The sequence below is a fragment of the Suricata suricatta genome, chromosome 6 (genome assembly GCF_006229205.1).
Source record: "Suricata suricatta isolate VVHF042 chromosome 6, meerkat_22Aug2017_6uvM2_HiC, whole genome shotgun sequence".
NCBI lineage: Eukaryota > Metazoa > Chordata > Mammalia > Carnivora > Herpestidae > Suricata > Suricata suricatta.
Genome location: NC_043705.1, coordinates 84,641,503 through 84,666,002, shown reverse-complemented (window position 1 = coordinate 84,666,002; position 24,500 = coordinate 84,641,503). Strand labels below are relative to the sequence as shown.

Here is a 24,500-nt window from a genome sequence, read left to right as displayed (position 1 = left end):
GGCAGGTCGCGCTCGCTGCCTTCTCCCCCGAAGAGAGACGCGGGGGGGAGGGGGGTGCGGCGAGCGGCTCCGCTCTCTCCCCTCAGCTCCGCTCGCGCCCCAGTGTAATGAGGGTCACCCCCTCCCCCCAACCGGCCCGGGAGGGGGCGCGGGGCACGGTAACTAGTGCGCTGGGGTGGGTGGCGGGCAGGCGGGAGGGGGAGGGAGGAGGCGGCCGGGTGGGGAAGATGGTGGTGGCCGTGAGGGGAGGGGCGCGGGGGAGGGCCGGGCGCGGCGCGGTGTTGGTGGCCCGCGGCTTCAACGCCGCGGGCCCCCTCCCCCTCCATCACTACCAGCCGGGCTCAGGCCTAGCCGGCCCGGCCGCCGCGAACTTCCTCCCGGCGCGGCCCGTGCCCCGCCGGCCTCCCGCGCGCACCTCGGCCTCTGCCCCTTCTCAGGTAGCCGGCTGGTGGGCGCGGGGCTGGCTACCCTCCTGCAGCAAACTTTGCTTGCTGCTTAATATTGATGAGTGCGATCGGCTCGGCCAGGAGGTGCTGCCGCTGCTGCGGGAAGGAGCGCGGCCCGGGCAGGCGGCGGCGGCGTCGGCAGCAGCCATGTTTGTCAAGCTGTAGCAGCTGCTGCTGCCCTGACTCGGCTTCACCGGCTGCCTCTGTTTCTCTCTCTTTGCCGCGTCGTGGCCCCTGGGCCTTGCAGCCGTGGACCGAGCAGTCCTGCAGTTTGGAAGGCGAGGTTCGGGGTGCACCCGCTTAGGCCGACTTGCCTGCGGCCTGGGCACGGCCGCTGCAAAGGCTTCAGTGCCGGCTGGGCGCAGGGTGCAGCGCTATTGTGACCGCTGAGCCCGAGCGAGCCGGGGAGGGGGGGTAACCTTTTTGTGCAGCGTCCGGGAGCCCCCTTCGAACCGTGCAGCCCTCTCCCTTTGGGAGATCCGGCCGATGGACCCCCCCCCCCCCAGCGCGGGATGGGGAGGGCAATTTCTGTTTGAGATTTAGGAATTTCAGTTGCCAAAGGGATTTTAGTGTTAGTTCAGCCCAACTGTCCACCAGTCTGCAGTGCAGGAAAAAGGGACGGGCTATTTGCATGTGGCAAGATCTGCCTAGCTCTGGGAAGATGGAGTTTGCGGAGGCTCCCCGAGGCCATTTTTCCATCGTCAGCTGGGGAACTTTTTCCGCTTTTGGAAGTGAAGCAGAAAGGCATTGAGGCCGCTAGGCCTTTAGAAGTGGCTGCCATTTTGAAGATAAGAGTCAAATAGCCTATAAACTCAGATTAATTGCTGTTTTTGGATTCCAGGTTGATGCTGGCCCAGGATGGATCAGACCTGTGAACTACCTAGAAGAAATTGTTTGCTGCCCTTTTCCAATCCAGTGAATTTAGATGCCCCTGAAGACAAGGACAGCCCTTTCGGTAATGGTCAATCCAATTTTTCTGAGCCACTTAATGGGTGTACTATGCAGTTATCGACTGCCAGTGGAACATCCCAAAATGCTTATGGACCAGATTCTCCATCTTGTTACATTCCACTGCGGAGACTACAGGATTTGGCCTCCATGATCAATGTAGAGTATTTAAATGGGTCTACTGATGGATCAGAATCCTTTCAAGACCCTGAAAAAAGTGATTCAACAGCTCAGTCGCCAATTGTTTGCACTTCCTTGAGTCCTGGTGGTCCAACAGCACTTGCTATGAAACAGGAACCCTCTTGTAATAACTCCCCTGAACTTCAGGTAAAAGTAACAAAGACTATCAAGAATGGCTTTCTGCACTTTGAGAATTTTACTTGTGTGGACGATGCAGATATAGATTCTGAAATGGACCCAGAACAGCCAGTCACAGAGGATGAGAGTATAGAGGAGATCTTTGAGGAAACTCAGACCAATGCCACCTGCAATTATGAGCCTAAATCAGAGAATGGTGTAGAAGTGGCCATGGGAAATGAACAAGACAGCACGTCAGAGAGTAGAAATGGTGCAGTCAAATCGCCATTCTTGCCATTAGCTCCTCAAACTGAAACACAGAAAAATAAGCAAAGAAATGAAGTGGACGGCAGCAATGAAAAAGCAGCCCTTCTCCCAGCCCCCTTTTCACTAGGAGATACAAACGTTACCATAGAAGAGCAATTAAATTCAATAAATTTATCTTTTCAGGATGATCCAGATTCCAGTACCAGTACATTAGGAAACATGCTAGAATTACCTGGAACTTCATCATCATCTACTTCACAGGAATTGCCATTTGTAAGCAGTTTTTGGTACAACTTAAATATATACATAAATGTATATATACAGGCAACTTAAAGGGAAACATAACTAATTGGTTTTTGGTTGCATATCAATTCACAGCTGAGAGCCTATTGCTAATGATAAGCTTTTTGGGAAAATTTTGCTTTGATTTTTAACTTTATCTCTTGTATGATTTTTTTCCAGATTTTTTCAGTTAACTCTTCAGTTGAAGACTAGTTAAGGGTTAAAACTTTTAAGGGCCTTTGAGTTCAGATTTCATTTCTCATGAAGGAGCATACATTTGTTTAGTTTTACTTATCTTTGAAGTGCTTTGGCTTGCTGATATCATTAGTGCAGGTGAACCACTTAGTTTCCCGGAGCTCTTTTTTTTTCTTTTTACGTAAGGCATGGCTTATTTTTTTAGTTAGTGGGGTGATGCTTCACGTCGAAGTGCATTTTGGGTACAAACTGAAAGTAGCTAAGATGAGAAGACCTTGGACATCAGTCAAAATTTAAATTAGGCCAGTTTCTCTGAACTACCTGTTGTGAAGGTATAGCATCCAATGCTTTAGATAACATCATCAGAATAGACTCATGAGCTTTAGTTTTTAATTTAGAAGTGTGTGTGTTGTGGTGTGTGTAAATGTATAGAAATGAAAGAAAATCTACTCGAGTTATTTAGTAGTGCTGTGTATTGTTAACGAGTGGTAAATGATAAAGTTTTTATTAGATCTTATACAGAATTTCTTGGACTGCTTATAGTTAGCAGAATGCTCAGTTCTCTTAGCCTCAGCTTCATCACCTTTAAAATCAACCTTCTAGGTTGCTAAAAATTTCTCTCAGTTTAAATATTCCATTCTGATTTTTATTTCTGCCCAGATGTGTTGTTATGGTCCCCTACAATGTTACCACAGAGGATTCCCTTACCCCCCATGCCTCTGAAAGGTATATAAAAATTTAATCAGAAAAAATTGCATGTAGTGATTGTTTTGAGTGCATGAAGCATTCACTTTACCGTATAGCCTTGATCTTTAAAGTCACAGAGAATGTGGGTGTGTCGCTTTTGTTTGTTGATTCATGTATTAAATATGCTTTAGTACTCCCTGGTTTCTTAAGTTGGTAGTTGCACATTTTAAACATTTGTTTTGGTAGTCAGTCACTTTGAGTCTGTTTTGTCCCTGGTATTTTTAGGGTGGATAACTTGTGTTGGCGACCTATTGGCAGCTTAGACAAACTCTTTTTCTTGGGTTCACATGGAAATTTATTTTACATATACAGTTTTGCTCTTGTATTTACCTAAAATCTAACATTTGACAGTGGAGATAGATGTTTCTGTAGAAGCGTATGTATAATGACATGTAAATCTGTTGCTTGTCAAAGTGATGTCACTGGAATATTGGCTCTATTATAAACAATTGAAAATATTGTAGCCTATAGACAGTATGTTATGTATCTAAAATGGGAGTTAGCAAAATTGTGTATAAATAGAAAAAATTTTTTTTTCTGGCAGAAAGTCTAAATTGCTTAAAGACTTCATGGGCTTGAAGATGCAAGTAACCAATTTTAGGCCGTTGGTTTAAGGCCGTGGATGCAATCTATTGCTTTGGTTTTTGCCTTTGGTATTTTTTAGCTGAAGATTTGAAATAGTGAAGTCAGTCTTAGAGTGCAAATTTAGCTGAATACCGTAGTTTGGGAAAGGTGTAATTAAAAATTCTGTATGGCTGCACATTATTAATATATTCAGACTACTGCACAGTTGATTCATTGCAGCAGGTATAGAGCACTTACTCTGCATTAGATTCTATGCTTAGGGCTGGAAATTTTAGGAAATCATTAGCAAATGCCATTGGTCTTTTTTGTTCTGTGATGTTATGATAGAATAAGATTCTCTTGGTGAGAGTAAGGTAGTTTTTAGGATTGTAAATTTCCTTTATAGAGTTAGAGAAAGGCATATGATTCAAGATTATATTGTCTTATTTTATACATCTAGCTATAAGCAGACTGCCATAAAAAAGCATTCTCTTCAGTTTATCTAACTCTGCTGTTCAATTATTCTGTCTGAATGTAGTGATGTGAATAATGATTGTCATTATAGTTAATAATCTTGACTTGGTACTTTTATATTTAAGTTGACACCTTCTAATTCCTGCCAGTGAACATATACAGTGTACAGTGCTTCATAATATGTAGGTGCTTGATAAAATACTGAAGGAAGATTGGTCCCAGAGTAACAAGTTCAAACAGGCAATAACTTACAGCTTATTAAGCGCTTTGGTCTATATAGTCTCATTGGGTCTTCATAACCTTGTAGTAAAAGATGTCATAAAAGACAGGTCATCCTTCAAGGCACTTGAGATTATTAGAGACAAGACGAAAACCCTTGAAATCCTAGAATTATCTCAGTACTCTTGGTTTTCTGTAGTGACTTCTGAAGGTCTCTGATACTCTTGGCTGGGCCTGGTTTACTGACTAGGCTGTTTGTAGCAGTTTGTTTTCTACTCTTCCCTTACTCAGATATTTTATGGAGAATTTATATTGTAGTGGTATTCATGAATTTAGGAATACTTAAAATTCTTAGGATGTAGCTAGCTCCAGGATAGTCTGAGATACATATTATATTCTTAATTTAAAGAAGATCACTAAAAATGAATCCACTTACAGTGGGAACTAAAGTTTTATAGTATGGAGAAAAAGATTTACTTAGGATTTCATATTGAAAATTAAAATGAAGAATTCTGAAAATAAACTTTTTAAACCTTTGATGAAACTTTGGTTTTGATGGCAACTATTTGTTATAATAAGGCAAGAATCAAATAGATTAAAAAAATTTTGGGGCGCCTGGGTGGCTCAGTCGGTTAAGCATCTGGCTTTGGCTCACGTCATGATCTCGCGGTTAGTGGGTTTGAGCCCCGCTTCGGGCTCTGTGCTGAAGCCAGCTCAGAGCTTGGAGCCTGCTTCGGATTCTGTGTCTCCCTCTCTTTGACCCTCCCCTGAGCTCGTGCTGTCTCTCTGTCTCTCAAAAAGAAATAAAATAAAAAAAATTTTTGTCCAGGGGCACCTGGGTGGCTCATTTGAACATCTGACTCTTAATCTCATATCAGGTAATGATCTCCAGGTTTGTGGGAGAAAGCCCTGTTGGGGACTCTGTGCTGATAGCATGGAGCCTGCTTAGAACTCCCTTTGTCTCTCTGCCTCTCCTCCTTTCTCCCTCTCTAAAAATAAATAACAAACATTAAAAAAATTAGAAAAAATTTTTTGTCCAGTGAAATTGTGTAGTAGGGAGGTGACATATTTTATTTTGCTTCACTTTCATCATGATCATAATGAGGTTAGATTTTTGTGAAATAGTGAGGTAGTCGGTAAAATTTTACTAATTTGTAAAACAGTAAGGTTCTCTGTTAAAAATGTCCACTGTGGAAAATTTCAAGCATAACCAAAGTAGAAATTTCTACATATTCATTGGTAACTGCTATTTTACTGATCTTGTTTTATCTTCCCTCTGTTATGCCATTCACTTACATTGTTGTAAAATTTATTTATTTAGAGTGTGTGTGAGAGTGGGGGAGGGGCAGAGAGAGAGAGAGAGGGAGAGAAAGAGAATCCCAAGCAGACTACATAGTGTCATTGAGGAGCCCATCGTCTGGTTTGAACTCATGACAGATCGTGACCTGAGCCAAAACCAAGAGTTGGATGCTTAACCAACTGAGCCACCCAGGTGACCCAATATATCTTAATCCTTTGATGTTTATCATGTCACTCTTTGAAGCTCCTGTCCTATTATTGTTGTCAGTTGTCATGTGTTTACTGGTCCACCTAGATCATCTTTTCCATGCCTGTAATCAGAGTGGTTTTTCTTTATTATTTACATTGATTTTAAGAAACACAGCAGTTTTTCCTCATAATTGACCAGCACTGTGATAGTAGTTCCTTATTAGGTAGAGATAGACACTATATTGTTCATAGGAAGATGTTTGAAGAGAGACTTCTTTTTGTCACTTAAAAATAGATGTTTTAGTGTTGTAACAATCCTGTACAATCTTGAGGATTTAGAAAGTACTCAAAAACCACCCCCGCTGTACTGAGTTCTATGCTGTGGATGTTTAAGTGGTTAAAGAGTTGAGTGGAGAAATAAACAAAACCTAGAGTAGTCAAGGTGTCAAGGAGTAAGTGGAACTTGAATTGGCCTTGGCCGGGTTGAGTTTGGTTAGGTTTAGAAGGCTATTTTCTTTTCTTTTTTTTTTTTTTTTTAAAGTTTATTTTGAGAGAGCACAAGAAGGGGAGGGTTAGAGAAGGGTTGAGAGGATCTCAAGCTGGCTCTGTGCTGTCAGCTTGGAGCTCAAATTCATGAACTGTGAGCTGATAATGATAATGATAAGCTGAAATCAGGAGTCTAGATGCTTAACTGAGCCACCCCGATACCCCCCTAGAAGAGTATTTTGTATGTAGAGACTTAAATGAACATAGTATTTTCAGGAAGTATTTGTTGGGAATTGGTTGAGTGGGATAGGTGTAGTCTGGTCATAGGGCCTAAAAATTTGGATTGGGGCATTTGATGTTGAAGTGATAGGACTGGGAGCCAGCAAGGGATTTTAGCTGAAGACCTGATCTGATGAAATCTGTGTTTGGAAAACTTTTGGCTGGGGGAGAATAGAGCAACCTTAGGATGTAGGAATCTGTTACAATAGTAATTAAAACAGACTTGGGCAGAATCGGTAGTAGAAAGAAAGAGGGTAAATCCAAAAGATTATTTCAGAGGAGGGAAATTGGCAGCCATTTTGGGTTGCCTGGATTAGAGGCAAAATTATTCTGGATTTGAGGAAAGAAGAGATGAGTGTAGATGATCTCTATGGCTTCTGGGGGTTCCTGAAACAGTGACTCCTCAGGGGTTCTCTCTGCTGTCTTCATCATTGCAGCATTTCTCTACCCTCTCCTTTCCTGTCTAAAAAAATAGATCCTATCTCCATACCTCTCAGGTTCTGCTCTTTGACTCCCCCTTTGCTATAGGACCTGGTGTTACTCATTCCTCTTTCCTCTTTTCTTCTGGAGTCCTTGTTTTCTACCTTTCTACTTTCATTGTTTCTGTCGAAAACAAGATGACATCTTGCTATTTTAAAGGAATCTTCTTATATCCTATAACCCTTCCAATGATCTTTGCCCTTTAATGGTGAATTTGTTGAAGGAGTTAACTGCTTTTTTTAACCTCTCCTTAAAGCTCTGTGGATTGGCTTCTATATCTTCCACTCTGCTGCAACTTCTTTTATAAGTCACAGGTGACACTTCAGTACTTTCCTATTAGATTTGCAGTGTTTGAACACCACTCCTTTAAACAGTCCTTCTTTGCTCACCACCTTTTCTTCCTTTTTAATTCTCTGCAGTCTCATCCACTTTCATGGATTTATTTTATTCCTACTCTGCTCTTTGAAAACGCTCTTAATCTGCCTTCTGAGCTTCAGACCAAGAAATTCTAATCGCCAACTTTTTCTTCTACCTATGTCATATTCAGTTTTGAACCTGTCCCTTATGCCAAACGTGTCTTTCCTTTAGTGACAATGGTGGCATCATCCTCCTATTCATTTCAAGGTTGGAAACTTTTTAGTCACTTGATTTTATGATCAAACCATATTTGAGTGCTTCCTCTGTGCCAGGCACTGCTAGTATTAAAAGATAAGACCTACTCTGTATTTTTTTTAAACTTTTTTTTTTTTTACATTTATTTATTTTTCAGAATTTGAAGCAGGTTACAGGCTCTGAGCTAGCGGTCAGCACAGAGCCCGATGTGGGGCTCGAACCCACAAGCCGTGAGATCATGACATGAGCCAAAGTCAGACACTCAACTGACTGAGCCACCCAGGTGCCCCAGCCATTCTGTGTTTTTAAGGAACTTTACTGTTTAAGGAAGACCAGTGTAAACATTGACAATACAGAATAGTAGTCTAATAGGTGTTACATATACAGTACTGTGGCATGTCTGGAGTAATCACGAAGAACTTCACAGAGAGGTTATGTATAATTAAGCAGAGACATGCCAGTAAGTAAGAACGAATAGCATATAGAAGTGCCAAGAAATTCTTTGATAGGAATCTGAGAGAGTGGTGTTGTCAGGAGGTAAAGGATAAACATAGGTCTTTTTTTATGTTTTGTTTTGTGTTTTTTTTTATTTTTTTTATTTTGAGAGACAGAGACAGCGTGAGCAAGGGAGGGTCAGGGAGAGAGGGAGGTACAGAATCTGAAGCAGGCTCCAGGCTCTGAGCTAGCCGGCAGCATAGAGTCTGATGCGGGGCTCGAACCCATGAACCGTGAGATCATGACCTGAGCCGAAGCTGGTCGCTTAACTGACTGAGCCACCTAGGCTAAACATAGGTCTTATATGCCATTCTATAGAGCTGACTTAAAAAAAATTTTTTTTTAAATGTTTATCCATTTTTGAGAGAGATAGACTGTGAGTGGGGGAGGGGCGGAGAGAGAGACACAAAATCTGAAGCAAGTTCCAGGCTCTGAGTTGTCAGCACAGAGCTAGACTTGGGACTTGAAGTCACGGACCTCGAGATCTTGGCCTGAGCGGAAGTCAGATGTTTAACTGACTGAGCCACCTAGGCACCCCAAGAATTGACTTTTTAGTTTTAATTTTTAATTTTTAAATTTTTATTTAAGTAATCTCTACACCCAGCATGGGACTCAAACTCATGATCCTGAGATTAAGAGTCACATGCTTTTCTGACTGAGCAAGCCAGGCACTCCATTATGCGATTTCTCCAGTCTTACTCAGATTCTCCAGTCTGTTTTTCATTTTTTCATTTTCCATTCTACTATGAGGTCTTTATCACTTCTTTGTATAGTTTTTCTTTCCAGTCTGTTTTACCCAAAATTACTTCTGACCTCCAAAATAGAAATTCTAGATCTCTGGTTAAAGCTTTACAACTTGAGTGCCTCACTTCTTTCCCTGTTTACCTAACAAACAAAGCCCATATTTAGTGCCTCTTTGATAGGACCCTTCCTTGACTTTCTCAAATCTCATATGCTATATCTAAGGTGTTCTGGGTTCAGTCAGACTGAACTATTAGTAGTACTTTATTTCACACTTTCCCCTGGCTCATGTCTCTATCTTCCTGGTCTGATTCATTATTGAATATTAACAGTATGTAGCATGGTGCCTTTTTTGTAGTAGACTTTCATATAGTTACCAAAGGAAAGGGTGGGTGGTGCTGTCTCTCAAAAATTAAATAAAAAACAACAAAATTAAAAATTATTTTAATGTTTCTTTATTTTTGAGAGAGAGTGCGTGTGTGCACACGTGGGGGAGGGGCAGAGAGAGGGAGACACAATACGAAGCGGGTTCCAGGCTCTGAGCTGTTAGCACAGAGCCCACTGTGGGGCTCAAACCCACGAGACATGAGATCATGACCTGAGCTGAAGTTGGGTGCCTTTGGAAGTAGATTTTAGGTAGGAAGGTGATGAATGGATGGTTAGCTCTTCTTGGGGTACAAAATTTCAAAACTTCAGAGTTTTTTTTTTTACTTTATTTCCTTACACACTCATTTCTAAGGCCTTTGAATTTTTTTTTTAATGTTTTATTTATTTTTGAGACAGAGAGAGACAGCATGAGAGGGGGAGGAGCAGAGAGAGGAGGAGACAGAACCAGAAGCAGGCTCCAGGCTCTGACTGAGCTAGTCATCAGCACAGAGCCTGACGCGGGGCTCGAACCCACGAACGTGAGATCTGACCTGAGCCGAAGTCGGAGGCTTAACCGACTGAGCCACCCAGGCACCAATGAATTTGAATTCCCTATTATCCTATTAACTTTCTCCCCATTCTCACACTCAATCTTTTAACAAGGTAATTTTTTTTAAAGTGGGCTCCACACCCAGCTTGGGGCTTGAACTCATGACCCTGGGATCAAGAGTTTGTGCTCCACCCACTGAGCCAGCCTGATGCCCCCTACTTTTCAGTCTTTTAATTGTTGATATTAAATCATAGTGGTCTTTTTGTTTATTTTGAGAGAGTGAGAGCATGAAAATGGGGGAGGGGCAGAGAGAGAGAGAGAGAGAGAGAGAGAATGAATATCCCAGGCAGGCTGTACACTGTCAGCACAGTGCCCGACATGGTGCTCAATCTCAAACCATGAGATCACTACCTGATTGGAAATCAAGAGTTGGACACTTAACCGACTGAGCCACCCAGGCACCCCAAATCATAATGGTCTTAAACTGATCTGAGTGTGCCTGAGTGTGCACTGTGCTTCCTGTTCTTTAATCTCCGAGGCCCAGTTCCTCATCTCTAAATCGAGGCTAGTACTTTACATATAGGTTTGTTTGAGAGTGCAAGATAATTTGTGTGAAGCAACTAGATGCTAGTTCTGAAGTAGTTGCTCAATAACAGTGCCTATTATTATATATGCAAGAACAAGCACCTATTTGGAAGAGTGAGTTGTGGATTTCGAGAAGCCTGTCTTTGCATTTTTGCTTTTTTTCTCTGTTTTTCCAAACTCTTCTGCCTTACTTGGTAAGTTAAAGACATTAACTACTACCGATTTCTATTTCTGTTTAATATGAGAATTTTATCTATTTTTACTTGGTAATCAGAATTCACTTTGTGCAGTAGGATCAGGATCTTTGTGTACTCCCAGCTATTAAGTGGTATAACTTTATTATGTTGTTGTGTTTTGCTGGTTGTCTTTTGTCATTGCCATGGATATAAATGTTACATCTCTACCCCTAGTTTTCACAAGAATCCACTGAAAGGGGATCCCATCTCTTTTGCAGTGATGGATCTGATTTTCATTGAATATTGTTTCCTAAACTTTTTAAATGATTTCAAGTGTGGGTGGCCTTCTGAAGAAATGGCTAGGATTTTTTTCTGCCTAATGTTTGTTTATTTGCTTTGAAAGAGAGAGCAAATGGGAGAGGCAGAGAGAAAGGGAGAGACAGAGTTCTAAGCAGGCTCCACGCTGTCTGTCAGTGCAGAGCCCCATGCAGGGCTCACACTCAGGAACTATGAGATCATGACCCGAGCTGATACAAGAGTGGGTTTTCAGGCTGCCTGAGTGGCTCAGTTGGTTAAACATTTGACTTTGGCTTAGGTCATGATCTCACAGTTTGTGAGTTCGTCACAGTTTCTGAGTGTCAGCACAGTGCCAGCTCTGGAGTTTCTCTTTTTCTGTCTCTGTTGCTCTTTCTGTCTCTTTCTGTCCCTCCCCTGCTTGCACTCTCTCTCAAAAATTAATATAAACATTAAAAAAGAAAAAAGGATGCTTAACCAGCTGAAGCCACCCAGGCCTCCTGGCCATGATTCTTTTTAGTTAGAAAGGTAATAAATATTCATGGTAAAATAAAAGTCAGAATTAAAAATGGAATGTAAAATTCCTATTTCTGTCCCCCTCATGTACTCTTGATATTTTATTAGACATTTTATACAAACTTTTTAAAATTTTGGTAATGTAAGTGGCCTATATACATATTCAATACCTTGGTTAATATGTTAAGGACATATTTTCATATGCACATGTAGATAGATTTCCACTTTTTTTTATTACTGAAATTTTTACTAAGATAAATGTAGATTCACATGCAGTTTTAAGTAATACTACAGAGGGAGCTCTTGTGTGTTTTGCCTGGTTTTGGAATGGTAATGTTTTGTGAAAACATCTAATATTACAACCCGGATATTGTTGATATAACCCACCAATCTTGTTCAGGTAAACCCAGTTGGTTTTTAATTTTTTTTTTTAATGTTTATTCAATTTTGAGAGACAGACAGTGTGAGTGGGGTAGGGGCAGAGAGAAAGGGAGACACAGAATCAGAAGCAGGCTCCAGGCTCCAAGCTGTCAGCAAGGAGCCCTATGTAGGGCTTGAACCCATGTGACATGAGATCATGACCTGAGCCGAAGTCAGATGTTCAACCCACTGAGCCACTCAGCTGCCCCGCATCCAGTTTTTGTCTTTCATGGGTTTTTTTCCCTAAAAGAAAATTCTGTATTTCTAGATGTGTTGTAGATATTTCCAGTTCTGCCTGTACTCATTTTGTGTGGTACATAGTACATATAATGTGTGTGTTAAGTTCTCTACATTTTTATCACCTGTGTAGGTTCATATATGTACCAACACAGTCAAGATACTAAACAGTTCAGACACCACCAGGATCTCTCCTGTGCCCTTTTTATATCACATCCATTTCCTTTCTTGCACCTCCTTCCCCAGAATTTGCTAACTACTAACTCTGTCCTTTGTAAAATTTTGTTATTTTTAAAATGTTACACAATGGATATCATACAGTATGTAGCTTTTTGGGATTGGGTTTCTTCACTTATATATGTTAGTCCCTGGAGATTCGGTCAGTTTATTGAACATATCAATGTTTTATTCCTTTTTATTACTAAGTAATATTCCATAGAATGTATATTCCACAGCTTGTTCAACTATTCACCTATTAAAGGACATGGACTTATTCTAGTTTTTGTCTAATGGAAGTAAAAGTGCTATGAATATTTGTGTATAGGTTTTTGTGTAAGCCTCAGTTTTCATTTCTCTGGGATTAATGCTCAAGTACAATTGCTGAATCATATGATAGTGACATGTTTAGTTTTATAATAGGCCGCCAAGCTTATTTTTATTTTTATTTATTTATTTATTTATTTTAATGTTTTTTATTTATTTTTGAGAGACAGAGAGAGACAGCTGGAGCAGGGGAGGGTCAGAGAGAGAGGGAGACACAGAATCCGAAACAGGTTCCAGGCTCTGAGCTAGCTGTCAGCCCAGAGCCCAAGGCGAGGCTCGAACCCACGAACCATGAGATCTGACCTGAGCCGAAGCCGGATGCTTAACCGACTGAGCCACCCAGGCGCCCCCAAGCTGATTTTTAGAGCGAGTCTATCATTTATATTCTTACTGGCAGTGTATGAATGATGGAGTTTCTCTGCATCTTTGCCATCATTTGGTGTTACCACTATTTCTTTTCTTTTCTTGGTTCCTCTTTTTTTTAAGATTTTTATTTTTAAATAATCTCAACACCCACTGTGGTGCTTGAACCTGCAACCCTCAAATCAAGAGTCACATGCTGTACCAAGTGAGCCAGCCAGGCACCCCTTTTTTCTTTCCTTCCCTTCCCCCTTCCCTTCCCTCTTAAATTCCGGTATAATGAATGTACAGGTTATATTACTGTGAGGTGTACAGTATAATGATGCAGCAGTTCTATACATTAGTGTGCTCTTTTTTTTTTTTTTTTAAAGTTTATTGAGAGAGAAAGCAGGGAAGGGGCGATGAAAGAGAGGGAATGAAAATTCCAAGCAGGTTCCATACCATCGGCTTGGAGCCCGACATGGAGCTGTGAGATAATGACCTGAGCTAAAACCAGGAGTCAGGTGCTCAAACACCTGAGCCACTCAGGCACCCCAAGATAAGTGTGCTCTTATTCTCCTTCACCCATCCCCCAGATCTACATGACCTCTGTTAACCACCAGTTTGTTTTCTGTATTTGAGAGTCTAGTTTTTTGTCTTTTTAAAAATTTGTTCTTTGTTTCTTAAATCCCGCAAGTGAGAAATCATGGTATTTTCTTTCTCTGATTTATTTCACTTAGCCTTATACCCTTTAGAACCATTCATGTTGTTGCAAATGGCAAAATCTCATTCTTTTTTAATGGCTAAATAATAGTCCGTGTGTGTGTGTGTGTGTGTGTGTGTATGTATGTATGAATGTATATTTTGCCCATTTCTAATTGGATTGTTTGATACATATATATATATTTCCCACATTTTCTGTATTCATTCATCTGTCGATGGACTTTTGGGTTGCTTCTGTATCTTGGGTATTGCAAATAATGTTGCAGTTGCAGTAAACATGGGGGTGCATATATCTATTTGAATTAGTGTTTTTGTATTCTTTGGGTAAATACCCAGTAGTGGAAGTACTGGATCATCTGGTAATTCTGTTTTTAATTTTTTGAGGAACCTCCATACTGTTTTCCACAGTGGCTGTACCAGTTTGCATTCCTGCCAACCGTGCACAAGGGTTCCTTTTTCTCCACTTTCTTGCCAACACTTGTTTCTTGTATTTCTGATTTTAGCCATTCTGACAGTTGTGAGATGATGTCTCATTGTGGTTTTAATTTGCAATTGTGTTGTCATTGTTTTTATTTTAGCCATTTTGATCGTTATGTAATGATCTCTCATTATGGTTTTAATCGGCATTTTCCTGATAGCTAATGATGTTGAACATCTTTTTGTGTGCTTATTTTCCATCTGTATATCCTCGAGTGAAATATGTTCATCTCTTTTGCCCATTTTCTAATTGGATTGTTTGCATTTTTTTTTAAATGTTGAATTTTGAGAGTTCTTTATATATTCTAGATGATCTACATTCTTTGTAATGGTTATATACAAACCGTAAATTTTAAGCATTGCTTCCACTTTTTGATAATTTATTAGAGAACTGACAAAGTCATACATACTTGTGGTTTCCCCTTAATAAATTGGAACAGGTTTTAGTGTTGCTGTTTTAGGCAAAACTGCTTTATTAAGGTTTCTAAAGTCCTTTTCACATCTCCAGTGGCATTATATAAAATACTGTAATATTCTGCCAAGGATTGCTGAAAGGATAAAATCCATTTTGGAGTATGAACAATTCTATTTACACATTAAATTAAATTAAAAATAATTACTGGTTATATGATATCCCCTTGTATACCAGGAAGAGTCTGAAGGTAGTCTTTGTAAATCACAAAGGTATATTCCCCTTGTCATCTCAGATTTCTCTTGATGGTGTAATTGGAGCTGTTGGGGGTCCCTGGTGCAAGTAGATGATGGACAAGTTATCTCTGTATTCAGTAAAAGTAATAGACATTAATGCCATGCTAATTGTCTTTGGAATTTTACATCCAAAGACATTTCTTTAACATTACATTTGATACAGTTGACTATGTTTTGAATTTGTTTTTATATTAAGTGTATCAAGAAATAGCACCTCCACTTATGCCACTGTCTGTAAAGAATTGTAGAGCAGTTGTTGGGAGGTAATAATATTCTACATTTCAAATGTGGGTTTGTTTTTTTTTTTTAACATAGTAGAGCTTTGGGCAGAAGTATTAAAGTGCTGGTAATTAAACCACTGAAATAATTTTTTTGGTGGAGTAGATGTTAGAGTTGTAAGTAGAGTCTTGATAGGTAATATCTGTGGAATTATTTCCTAGTAATAATTTCATAATAATATTTGTGGAATTATTTCCTAAAAACAAATTGCTGCTAGTGGAATATCAGGGTAATGGGTTAAATTTTTTGTGTCTCGATGTATGTACTTCTCTATGGCTTTCCAAAAGGATTATACCATTTTAATAGGGTTTTGTTTTGTTTTTTGGAATTTGTTTTAAAGTTTTTATTTCTTTGTTTTGAAAGAGGGAAAGCATGAGTGTAGGAGGAGGAGAGAAAGAATCACAAGCAGGCTCTGCATTGACAAAACGGAACCTGATACTGGACTAGATCTCATGAACTGAGAGATCATAACCTGAGCCAAAATAGGGTTGGTGCTTAACCAACTGAGCCACCCACGTGTCTCAATCTCTTTTTACTTTTAGTAAATGATTTTTTCTAGTTGTATAGCTGAAGTTTGATATTTCATTTACCCAGATCTGTGTTTTGAAGTGATTCCTTTTATTGATTCAAAGCTTATTGTGCTTCTATATATATATTTGATTAACTTTACAGACATAAAAATGTGAAGAAATCATATCTATCACAGTCTTACTAATTTAATAGGGATTTTATTTTAATATTCAGTATCATAATGATAATTTTTATAATGTCTTTAATATCCTTTTTGAAAACATAAATTCTTAAAGCTGTGAAAGGAATTTTTCCCTCTGTATTAGTTACCTATTTTGCCTAACAAATTACTTTCAAATTTAGCAGGCTAAAAGAAACATTAATATCACAGAGGGTAAGAAGTCTGGAAGTGGCTTAGTGGGGTGGTTCTGGCTCAGAGTGTCTCATGAGATTACAAGCAAGAGGTTAGCCAGTGTTGTAGTCCTCTGAAGGCCTTGGGATCCTTGTCTAAGAAAAGGCTGCTGGTTGGCTGTAGGAGGCCTTAGGTCCTGGCCAGGTAAGCTTCTCCATTGGGCTGTTCAGAGTATGTACTAATTTCCCTCAGGGTGAGTGATCCAAGAGAGGAGAGACCAAGCAGGAAGATACAAGTGGGTGAATGTGGGAGGGGAAAACCATTGGCCAAATACCGTGAATACCAAGAGGTGAGAATCATTGGAGACCATCTTGGAGGCTGGTTACCACACCTACGCAACAAGAAATGAATAGTTTTTTTTTAAATTTATTTTTAAAGTATAATTTTTAAAGTTTTATTTATCTAGTGAGAGAGGATGTGAGTGGGGGAGGGTCAGAGAGAGAGAAAGAGAGAGAAAGAATCCCAAGCAGGCCCCTTGCTATCAGCACAGAGCCTGTTCTGGGGCTCAGACCCACAAAACTGAGATCATGACCTGAGCGAAAACTGAGTCGGATGTTCAACTGACTGAGCCATCCAGGGACCACTATTTAAAAAAATTTTTTTTAGTTTTTTTTAAATGTTTATTTTTGAGAGAGAGAGAGAACAAACGGTGGAGGAGCAGAGAGAGTGAGTGAGAGTGAATCTGAAGTTGGCTCCAGCCTCTTGAGCTGTCAGCACAGAGCCCGTTGTGAGACCCGAACCCACGAACAGTGAGGTCATGACCTGAGCCAAAATTAAGAGTTGGATGCTCAACCAACAGAGCCACCCAGGCATCCCTGTTTTAGAAATATTTTTTAGGTTTATTTATTTATTTATTTACAATTTTTTTTAACATTTATTTGTTTTTGAGAGAGAGATAGAGTATGAGTGGGGGAGGGTCAGAGAGAGAGGGAGACACAGAATCAGAAGCGGTCTCCAGGCTGTCATCAAGCTGTTAGCATAGAGCTCAGTGCAGGGCTTGAACCCACAAACTGTGGAATCATGACCTGAGCCGAAGTCAGTTGCTCAACTGACTGAGCCACCCAGGTGCCTCTTGAAATATTAAAAATTTTTTTTAACATTTATTTATTTTTGAGAGACAGAGAGAGACAGATCATGAGCATGAGGGGCAGAGAGAGAGGGACACACAGAATCAGAAGCAGGCTTCAGTCTCTGAGTTGCCAGCACAGAACCCATGTGCTGTGAGATCATGACCTGACCTGAAGTTTGACACTTAACCGACTGAGCCACCCAGGCTCACCTTGAAATATTTTTTAAATATTTATTTTTAGAGAGAGAGAGAGTGGAGGAGAGACAGAGAGGGGGAAACAGAGGATCCAAAGCAGGCTCTGCACTGACAGCAGAGAGCCGATGTGGGGCTTGAACTCCTAAACCGTGAAATCTCGACCTGTGCGATTGGAGGTTTGACTGACTGAGCCACCCAGGTGCCCTGAAATGAATAGTTTTAATTAAAGGAGAAAGCTTAAGGGACTCCTTGGTGGCTCAGTCATTAAGCATTTGACTTTGGCTCAGGTCATTATCTCATGTTTCTTGAGTTCAAGCCTTGTCTATCTGTCTGTCTCTGTCTCTCTTCCCCCCTCACTTGCTCCCCCTTTCAAGAAAAAAAAGAAGAAGAAAGCTTAAGTATGCAAAATAGATAGTGATTAACTACTATTTTTTTGTTTTGAGATCTCTGAGCAGGCAAAGGGGAAGAAGGGAGAGAGAGAAAATCTTTTTTGTTTTAATGTTTATTTTGAGAGAGAGAGAGTGCAGGAAAGGGGTAGAGAGAGTGGGAGAGAGAAAAACCCAAGTGTGATCAGTGCTGTCAGCACAGAGTCATACTAGGGGATCAATTTTACAAACCTTTGGATCATGACCTGAACCGAAACAGAGTCAGAAGCTCACCGACTTAGTTACTCTAAGAGAGAGAGAAAATCTTAAGGCGGCCCAGCGCTGAGCGTGGAGCCAAACCTGGGGCTTGATTTCAGGACCCTGAGATTATGACTTGAGCCAAAATCAAGGAGTCAGATGTTTAAACCGACTGAGCCACCCAGGTGCCTCTACTTTTCACTTTTATTTTTTAAGTTTAGTTACTTTGAGAGAGAGAGAGAGAATAAGAATCCCATGTAGGCTCAGCACTGTTAATTCAGAGACTGATGGGGGCTTGAACCCACAAACTGTGAGATGACCTAAGCCGAAACCAAAAGTTGGATGCTTAACTGAATGAACCACCCAGGTGTCCTGCTACGTTTTACTTTTAGACTGAATTGAATTTTTGAATAGATACATGGCTCAAAAATACAATACAAAAAGGTAACCAGTGAAGTACCTTATTCCTTGTCTGCTCATTTAATACCTTCGATTCCTGTGGCACCTTGACAAAGGTAGCAAATTATGCACACTTAATCTTGCTTTTTCATTTAATATATTATAGAAATCTTTCCATTTATTTACTTTTAAAGATCTTATTTTTAAGTAATCTCTATACCCAATGTTGGGCTCAGATTTACAACCTGAAGATCAACAGTTGCATGCTCTATTGACTGAGCCAGACAGGTGCCCCAAATTCTTTCCATTTTTATAACAGTTCTCTCATTCTTTTTTACATCTGGATCCTATTGTATTAATATGGGTGTTTTCAATTCTAATATTCTTTCGCTGAAAGTGAACAACCATATACATAATGATTTTCAATGTATGCTAGTATATCTGTAGAATAAATCTTTACTCTCAAGGATTGGACTTGTGGGTCAAAGTTAAATACATATAGAATTTAGCATAACAATAGCTGTGTTTCACCACTTAGAGTAAGTATATATGTTTACAGTCCCAACCAGCATATATGAATGTGCCTGTTTCAGTGGGAATTCTTTATTTAGTTTTTTTATTATTTATTTATTTATTTTTAGAGGGGGGGAGGGGTGGGGAGGGTCAAAGAGAGAGGGAGAGAAAGAATCTTAAACCTCAGGTTCTATGCCCAGCATAGAGTGGGGCTCAATCTCATAACTAACATGACCTGAGCTGAAATCAAGAGTCAGACACTTAACTGAGAGAGCCACCCAGGCACCTGAGTTTTTATTTTTTAACCTATTTTTATTTTCTTAAATGTTTATATATTTTGTGAGAAAGGGCACGAAAAAGGGAGGGACAGAGAGGGAGGGAAAGAGAATCCCAAGCAGGCTCCACGCTGGCGTGGGGCTCCATCTCATGAACAGTGAGATCATAACCTGAGTTGATGTCAAGAATCGATGCTTAACTGACTGAGCTACCCAGACACCCCTTTTATTTGTTTATTCATCGATTTATTTGTTGATTTATTGTACACTTAACACCCAGCGTGGAGTCCAACACACAGGGCTTGAACTGACCCTGAGATGAAGACTTGAGCTGAGATCAAGAGTTGAGTGCTTAACCAGTTGAGCCACCCAGATGTCCCTAGTTTTTAATTGTGGTAAAGTACACATAACATGAAATTTACTACTCTAACCATTTTTTTAAAAAATTATTTATTTTGAGAGAGAGAGAGAGAGAGAGAGAGAGAGAGAGAGAGAGAGATCACGTGTGTGCGAGTAGGGGAGGGGCGGAGAGAGGGAGAAGAGGATTCCCAGCAGGCTCTTCACTGGCAGCATGGAGCTGGAACCAATAGTCACAAACTCATGAACTGTGAGATCGTGACCTGAGCCTGAATCAAGAGTCAGATGCTTAAGCGACTGAGCCACCCAGGTGCCTCAAAGTGCAGTTTTTACTTTTGATCGAGTACAGTTTATCAGTTGTTTTTTTCTTTGTGCTTTTGGTGTCAAATGTAAGAAAACATTGTCTAATCTAAAGTAGGAAGGTGGGGCACCTGGTTGGTTTCAATCAGTAGAGCATGCAACTCTTGATCTGGGGGTTAAACCCTCACATTGAGTTTAGAGATTACTTAAAAATAAAATCTTCAAAAGATATATACTAAAAATAAATGAAATCTTAGGAAGATTTACTCCTATGATTTCTTCTAAAATTGTTTTTTTTGGTCTTAAATTTAGGTCTTTTATCCATTTAGGATTTTTTACATATGGTGTGATATAGGAGTCCAACTTCGTTCGCATGTGGGTATCTAGTTGTCCCAGCACCATTTGTTGAATTCTTTCCTTAATAAGTGGTTTTGGCACTCTTGTTTGTGGACTCTCAAATATGTTCTTCCATTGATCTCTATGTCTATTTTTATGCCACTGCCACACATTTATGATTGATACAACTTTGTCGTAAGTTTGAAATCAGGAAGTGTATGTTCTCTAATTTTCTTTTTCATTTTCAAGATTGGTTTTGTCTATTCTATCCCCTTGCATTTTCATATACAGTTTAGGATCAGCTTGTCACTTTCTGCAGAAAAGGGAACTGGAATTTTGATAGAGACTGTGTTGAACCTATAGATTGTTTTGACGCTTTTCTTCATCTTAGCAATATTCAGTCCCTAACCGTGAAATATTGTTTCATTTATTTAGGTCTTTAATATTGTTCGGCGGCGGTTTATGGTTTTCAGCATACAAGTCTTGTACTTCTTTTTAAAAAAATATTGTATTTTCTAATTTTTTAATGTTTATTATTTATTTTTGAGAGAGACAGACAGTGTGAGCAGGGGAGGGTCAGAGAGAGAGAGAGAGAGACAGAATCTGAAGCAGGCTCTAGGCTATGAACTGTCAGCACAGAGCCCAGTGTGGACTCGAATTCACAAACCATGAGATCATGACCTGAGCCGATGTTGGACACTTAGCCAGCTAAGCCACCCAGGTGTCCCTCGCACTCCATAAACATTTAATTCTAAACTTTTTGGATGCTGTTTTAAATGAATTGTTTTGTTTTGTTTTTAAGTAGGCTCCATGCTCCAACACAGGACTTGAACTCAGGACTCTGAGATTGAGAGTCGTGTATTCTACTGGCTGTGCTAGCCAGGAGCCCCTTCATTTTGTTTTGGGTGGTTTGTTGTTAGTATGATGTTAGTATATAGAAATATAGTGGGTTTTTGTGTATTGATCTTGTATCCTGCAGTCTTGCTGAACTCCGTTTTAATAGTTTAAAAAAGTTTTTATAGGATTTCCTATATACAAGATCATGTCATCTGTAAATAGAAATAGTTTTACTTCCCCCCCTCCCCCCCAATCCTGATGCATTATTTCTGTTCCTTGCCTAATTTTTTAGCAGGAACCTCCAGTATGCTGTTGAATAGAAATGATGAGGGTGGATATCCTTCTCTTATTATTGGTCATAGGGGAAATGCATTCAGTTGTTCACCATTGAACATGATAATGGTCTGAAAATTCTTTGTATGTGTTCTTTATCAGATTGAGGAAGGTTATTCCTAGTTTCTTTCAATTTTTTTAAAGATTTTTAAAGTTTATTTATTTGGGAAGGGTTAGAGAGAGAGAGAGAGAGAGGGAGGAAGAAAGAGAACCCAAGTAGGCTCCATGCTATCAGCATGGAACCCCATGTGGAGCTCAGTCTCATGACCTTGAAATCATGACCTGAGCCGAAATCAGAAGTCAGGACACTCAACCAACCAACCCAATTAGGCACTCCGTGATGTTAAACATCTTTTCATGTTTGTTGGCTATCTGTATATCTTCCTTCAGAAAGTGTGTATTCAGCTGCCTTGTGCCTTTTAAACCAGATTATTTGTTTTGGTGTTCAGTTGTATAAGTTCTTTATATATTTTGGATATTAACTTCTTATCTTAACCTATCTAGGTTATTTGCAAATCTCTTTTCCCGTTTAGTAGGTTACCTTGTCATTTTGTTGATGGTTTTGTTCACTGTACAAAACCTTTTTTATAGTTCCATCCCTTCTTCATTCTTTAATGTATGTATTACATTGATTTTTTTGTATGTTGAACCAGTTTTGCCTTCCTGGGATAAATCCCACTCATGTAGTGTTGTATAATATGTTTTACAGATTGCTATATTTGGATTGCTGGTATTTTCTTGAAGATTTTTACACTTTCATGAATTAGGGTTACTAATGTATAGTTCTCTTGTAATGTCTTTGTTTTTGACCTCAGGGTAATAATTGTCCTAACAGAATGAATTCTACTTAATTTTTTATGTGATTATTTTTATAGTAGGTGTTACTTTCTAAGGTTTTTTCTGTTTGTTTTTTTGAGACAGGGGAGGGCAGTCGAGGATCCAAAGCAGGTTCCATGCTGACAGCAGTAAGCCCCAGGTGGGCCCTGAACCCGTGAGCTGTGAGATCATGACCCAAGCTGAAGTCAGGTAGTTACCCGACTGAGCCACCCAGGCACCCCAAAGTCACTTGTAAAACTTAGAAGATAGGAGTACGTAGGTGGCTCAGGTCAACTGCTTGTCTGACTTCAGCTGGGGTCATGATCTCATGGTTTGTGTGTTCGAACCCTGCATATGGCTCTCTGCTGTCTTGCTTTGGATCCTTGGTTTCCCTCTTTCTCTCTGCCCTGCATGCTTTCTCTCTCTCAAAAATAAATACACATTTTAAATAAATAAAAGTGACACTAGCAAGTATATTTTATTGTAATACTACATATTGATAATTACTCGTAGTAAATGAGGCAGTATATTCATTCATTTACCAGTTACTTTTTTTATGTGCAAGCCATTTGTAAGATGGGAATATGGTAGAAGTTGGGGTGGGGAATGTGTACTAGGCTGAGAAGAATATGATTTAGAATTCCATGGATTGAAATAGTTGCTGCTTTAGGAGAATAAGGAGTTTAGTATGTTGTGATAAGTTAGAGACGGTGGGGCAGGAAAGGATGTTGTTCGAGGTGGGTCGTTAGTTAGGGTCTAGACCTTTACCTGAATTCTCCTTTGTTTTGTTTAAATGATTGGATTATATTTTTTCCCACGTATATTTAGTTGTATTTAGTTGTTTCTTATTTTTGGCTGCTACTCATCAGGAAAAAACATAGATTAAATCCCATTTAAAAAAAATTGTAAGGGTTTTTCTAAACTGTTATTAAGGATTTATTAAAATTGGTCAAACTGGAAATCATTATAGCATGTGCGTATGTATGTATTCATTTTTAAATATAGTTTTTAAACCTTTAAGTAAGCTCTGCACCCCATGTGAGGCTCAAACTTATAACCCTAAGATCATGAGTCACGTGCTCTATTATTGACTGAGCCAGCAAGATTCCCCAATAGTTTGGTTTTTTTAAAGAATTTATCGGGCCACCTGGGTGGCTCAGTTGGTTAAGCGTCTGGCTTCAGCTCAGGTCATGATCTCATGGTTTGTTTCCTGGGTTTGAGTCTGACGTCAGGCTCTGTGCTGACAGCTCAGAGCCTGGGAGCCTGTCTTCGGACCTTGTGTTTGCCTCTCTCTCTGACCCTCCTCTGCTCATGCTGTCTCTCTCTCTCTCTCAAAAATAAATAAAAACATCAAAAAAAAATTTTTAAAGAATTTATCAATATTGTATTTAATTAGCCTTATTATGTTTTTATGTTTCTACAGTAAATGTGAGGTAGTTTAATAACTTTTCAGTTGATTATAAAGATGAATGTCTTGCATAGAAGGGCAGTCTGGCATTGTAAAAAGAACATGGGGTTTGGAACTGGACAGATCTCCATTTGAGACCACACTTGATTCCTATGTTTAGTATCTTAATGCATAAAATATTTGGAAAATTAAGTCTTAGCACAGTGCATGGCATATGGTGGATATTGGCTCCTATTATTAATTTAATACTTAACATATATTGAATATCATATGCTAGGCAGCCAGGCTCTCTACTAAGCACTTAAGTATTCTCTCATTTTATAATCCTCAGAACACCCCATGAGTTGCTAGGCATAGTCGTTACTTCAGGTTTATACATTAGAAAATGCAAGGGTAGACAGATTGAGTGGTTTCCCAAGTGATGGTACTAGTATTCTAGACAAAGCCATCTGGTTTCAAGGCATTTTTCTCTCTGCTGTGCTGCTGCTTCTGTTACAAAGGACTAAGGGCACTCACTGTTCATTACTAATGTATTGTTAGTGGACTATTGTCTGTTATAAATGGTAGATTAAATTGGGGGTAGAAATTTGATTATTAGTTTCTTTCATGTCTGCATGTCAGTTTGGCCTAAAACAAGATTAGAAAGACCAATATTACTTGCAAATCTGTCCTATATTTTAAAGCTACATGTTAACCTCTACTTAGTATGAGAATTTATTTCTGATTTGAGTTATGTCTATTTACTAATAAATAACCACAATGTAAGTGTTAACTATGAAGTAATGAAATGTTCTTTCAGTTTATCATGCCAGATACAAAATGTTCCATTTAAAAAATAGTTACCTTAGGAAACTAGACAGTTTGTTGTTTTTTAATTTTTTTTT

The 24,500-nt window shown here is 39.5% G+C and overlaps 1 protein-coding gene across 6 annotated transcripts in view; it reads left to right on the top strand.

Annotated features, from left to right (window-relative positions):
• NSD1 (nuclear receptor binding SET domain protein 1) overlaps nt 1–24,500 on the top strand; it is a 137,724-nt gene that overhangs the window by 586 nt on the left and 112,638 nt on the right. For 2 of the 6 annotated variants that reach the window (XM_029942769.1, XM_029942771.1), the window contains exon 2: nt 1,288–2,231. In XM_029942769.1, the coding sequence (XP_029798629.1) occupies nt 1,305–2,231 (927 nt within the window). In that variant the 5' untranslated portion in view covers nt 1,288–1,304. Of the gene's footprint in view, nt 1–6; nt 159–383; nt 438–1,287; nt 2,232–24,500 lie in introns of those variants that run through there. The other 4 variants (XM_029942767.1, XM_029942770.1, XM_029942773.1 and 1 more) reach the window with 4 other exon arrangements.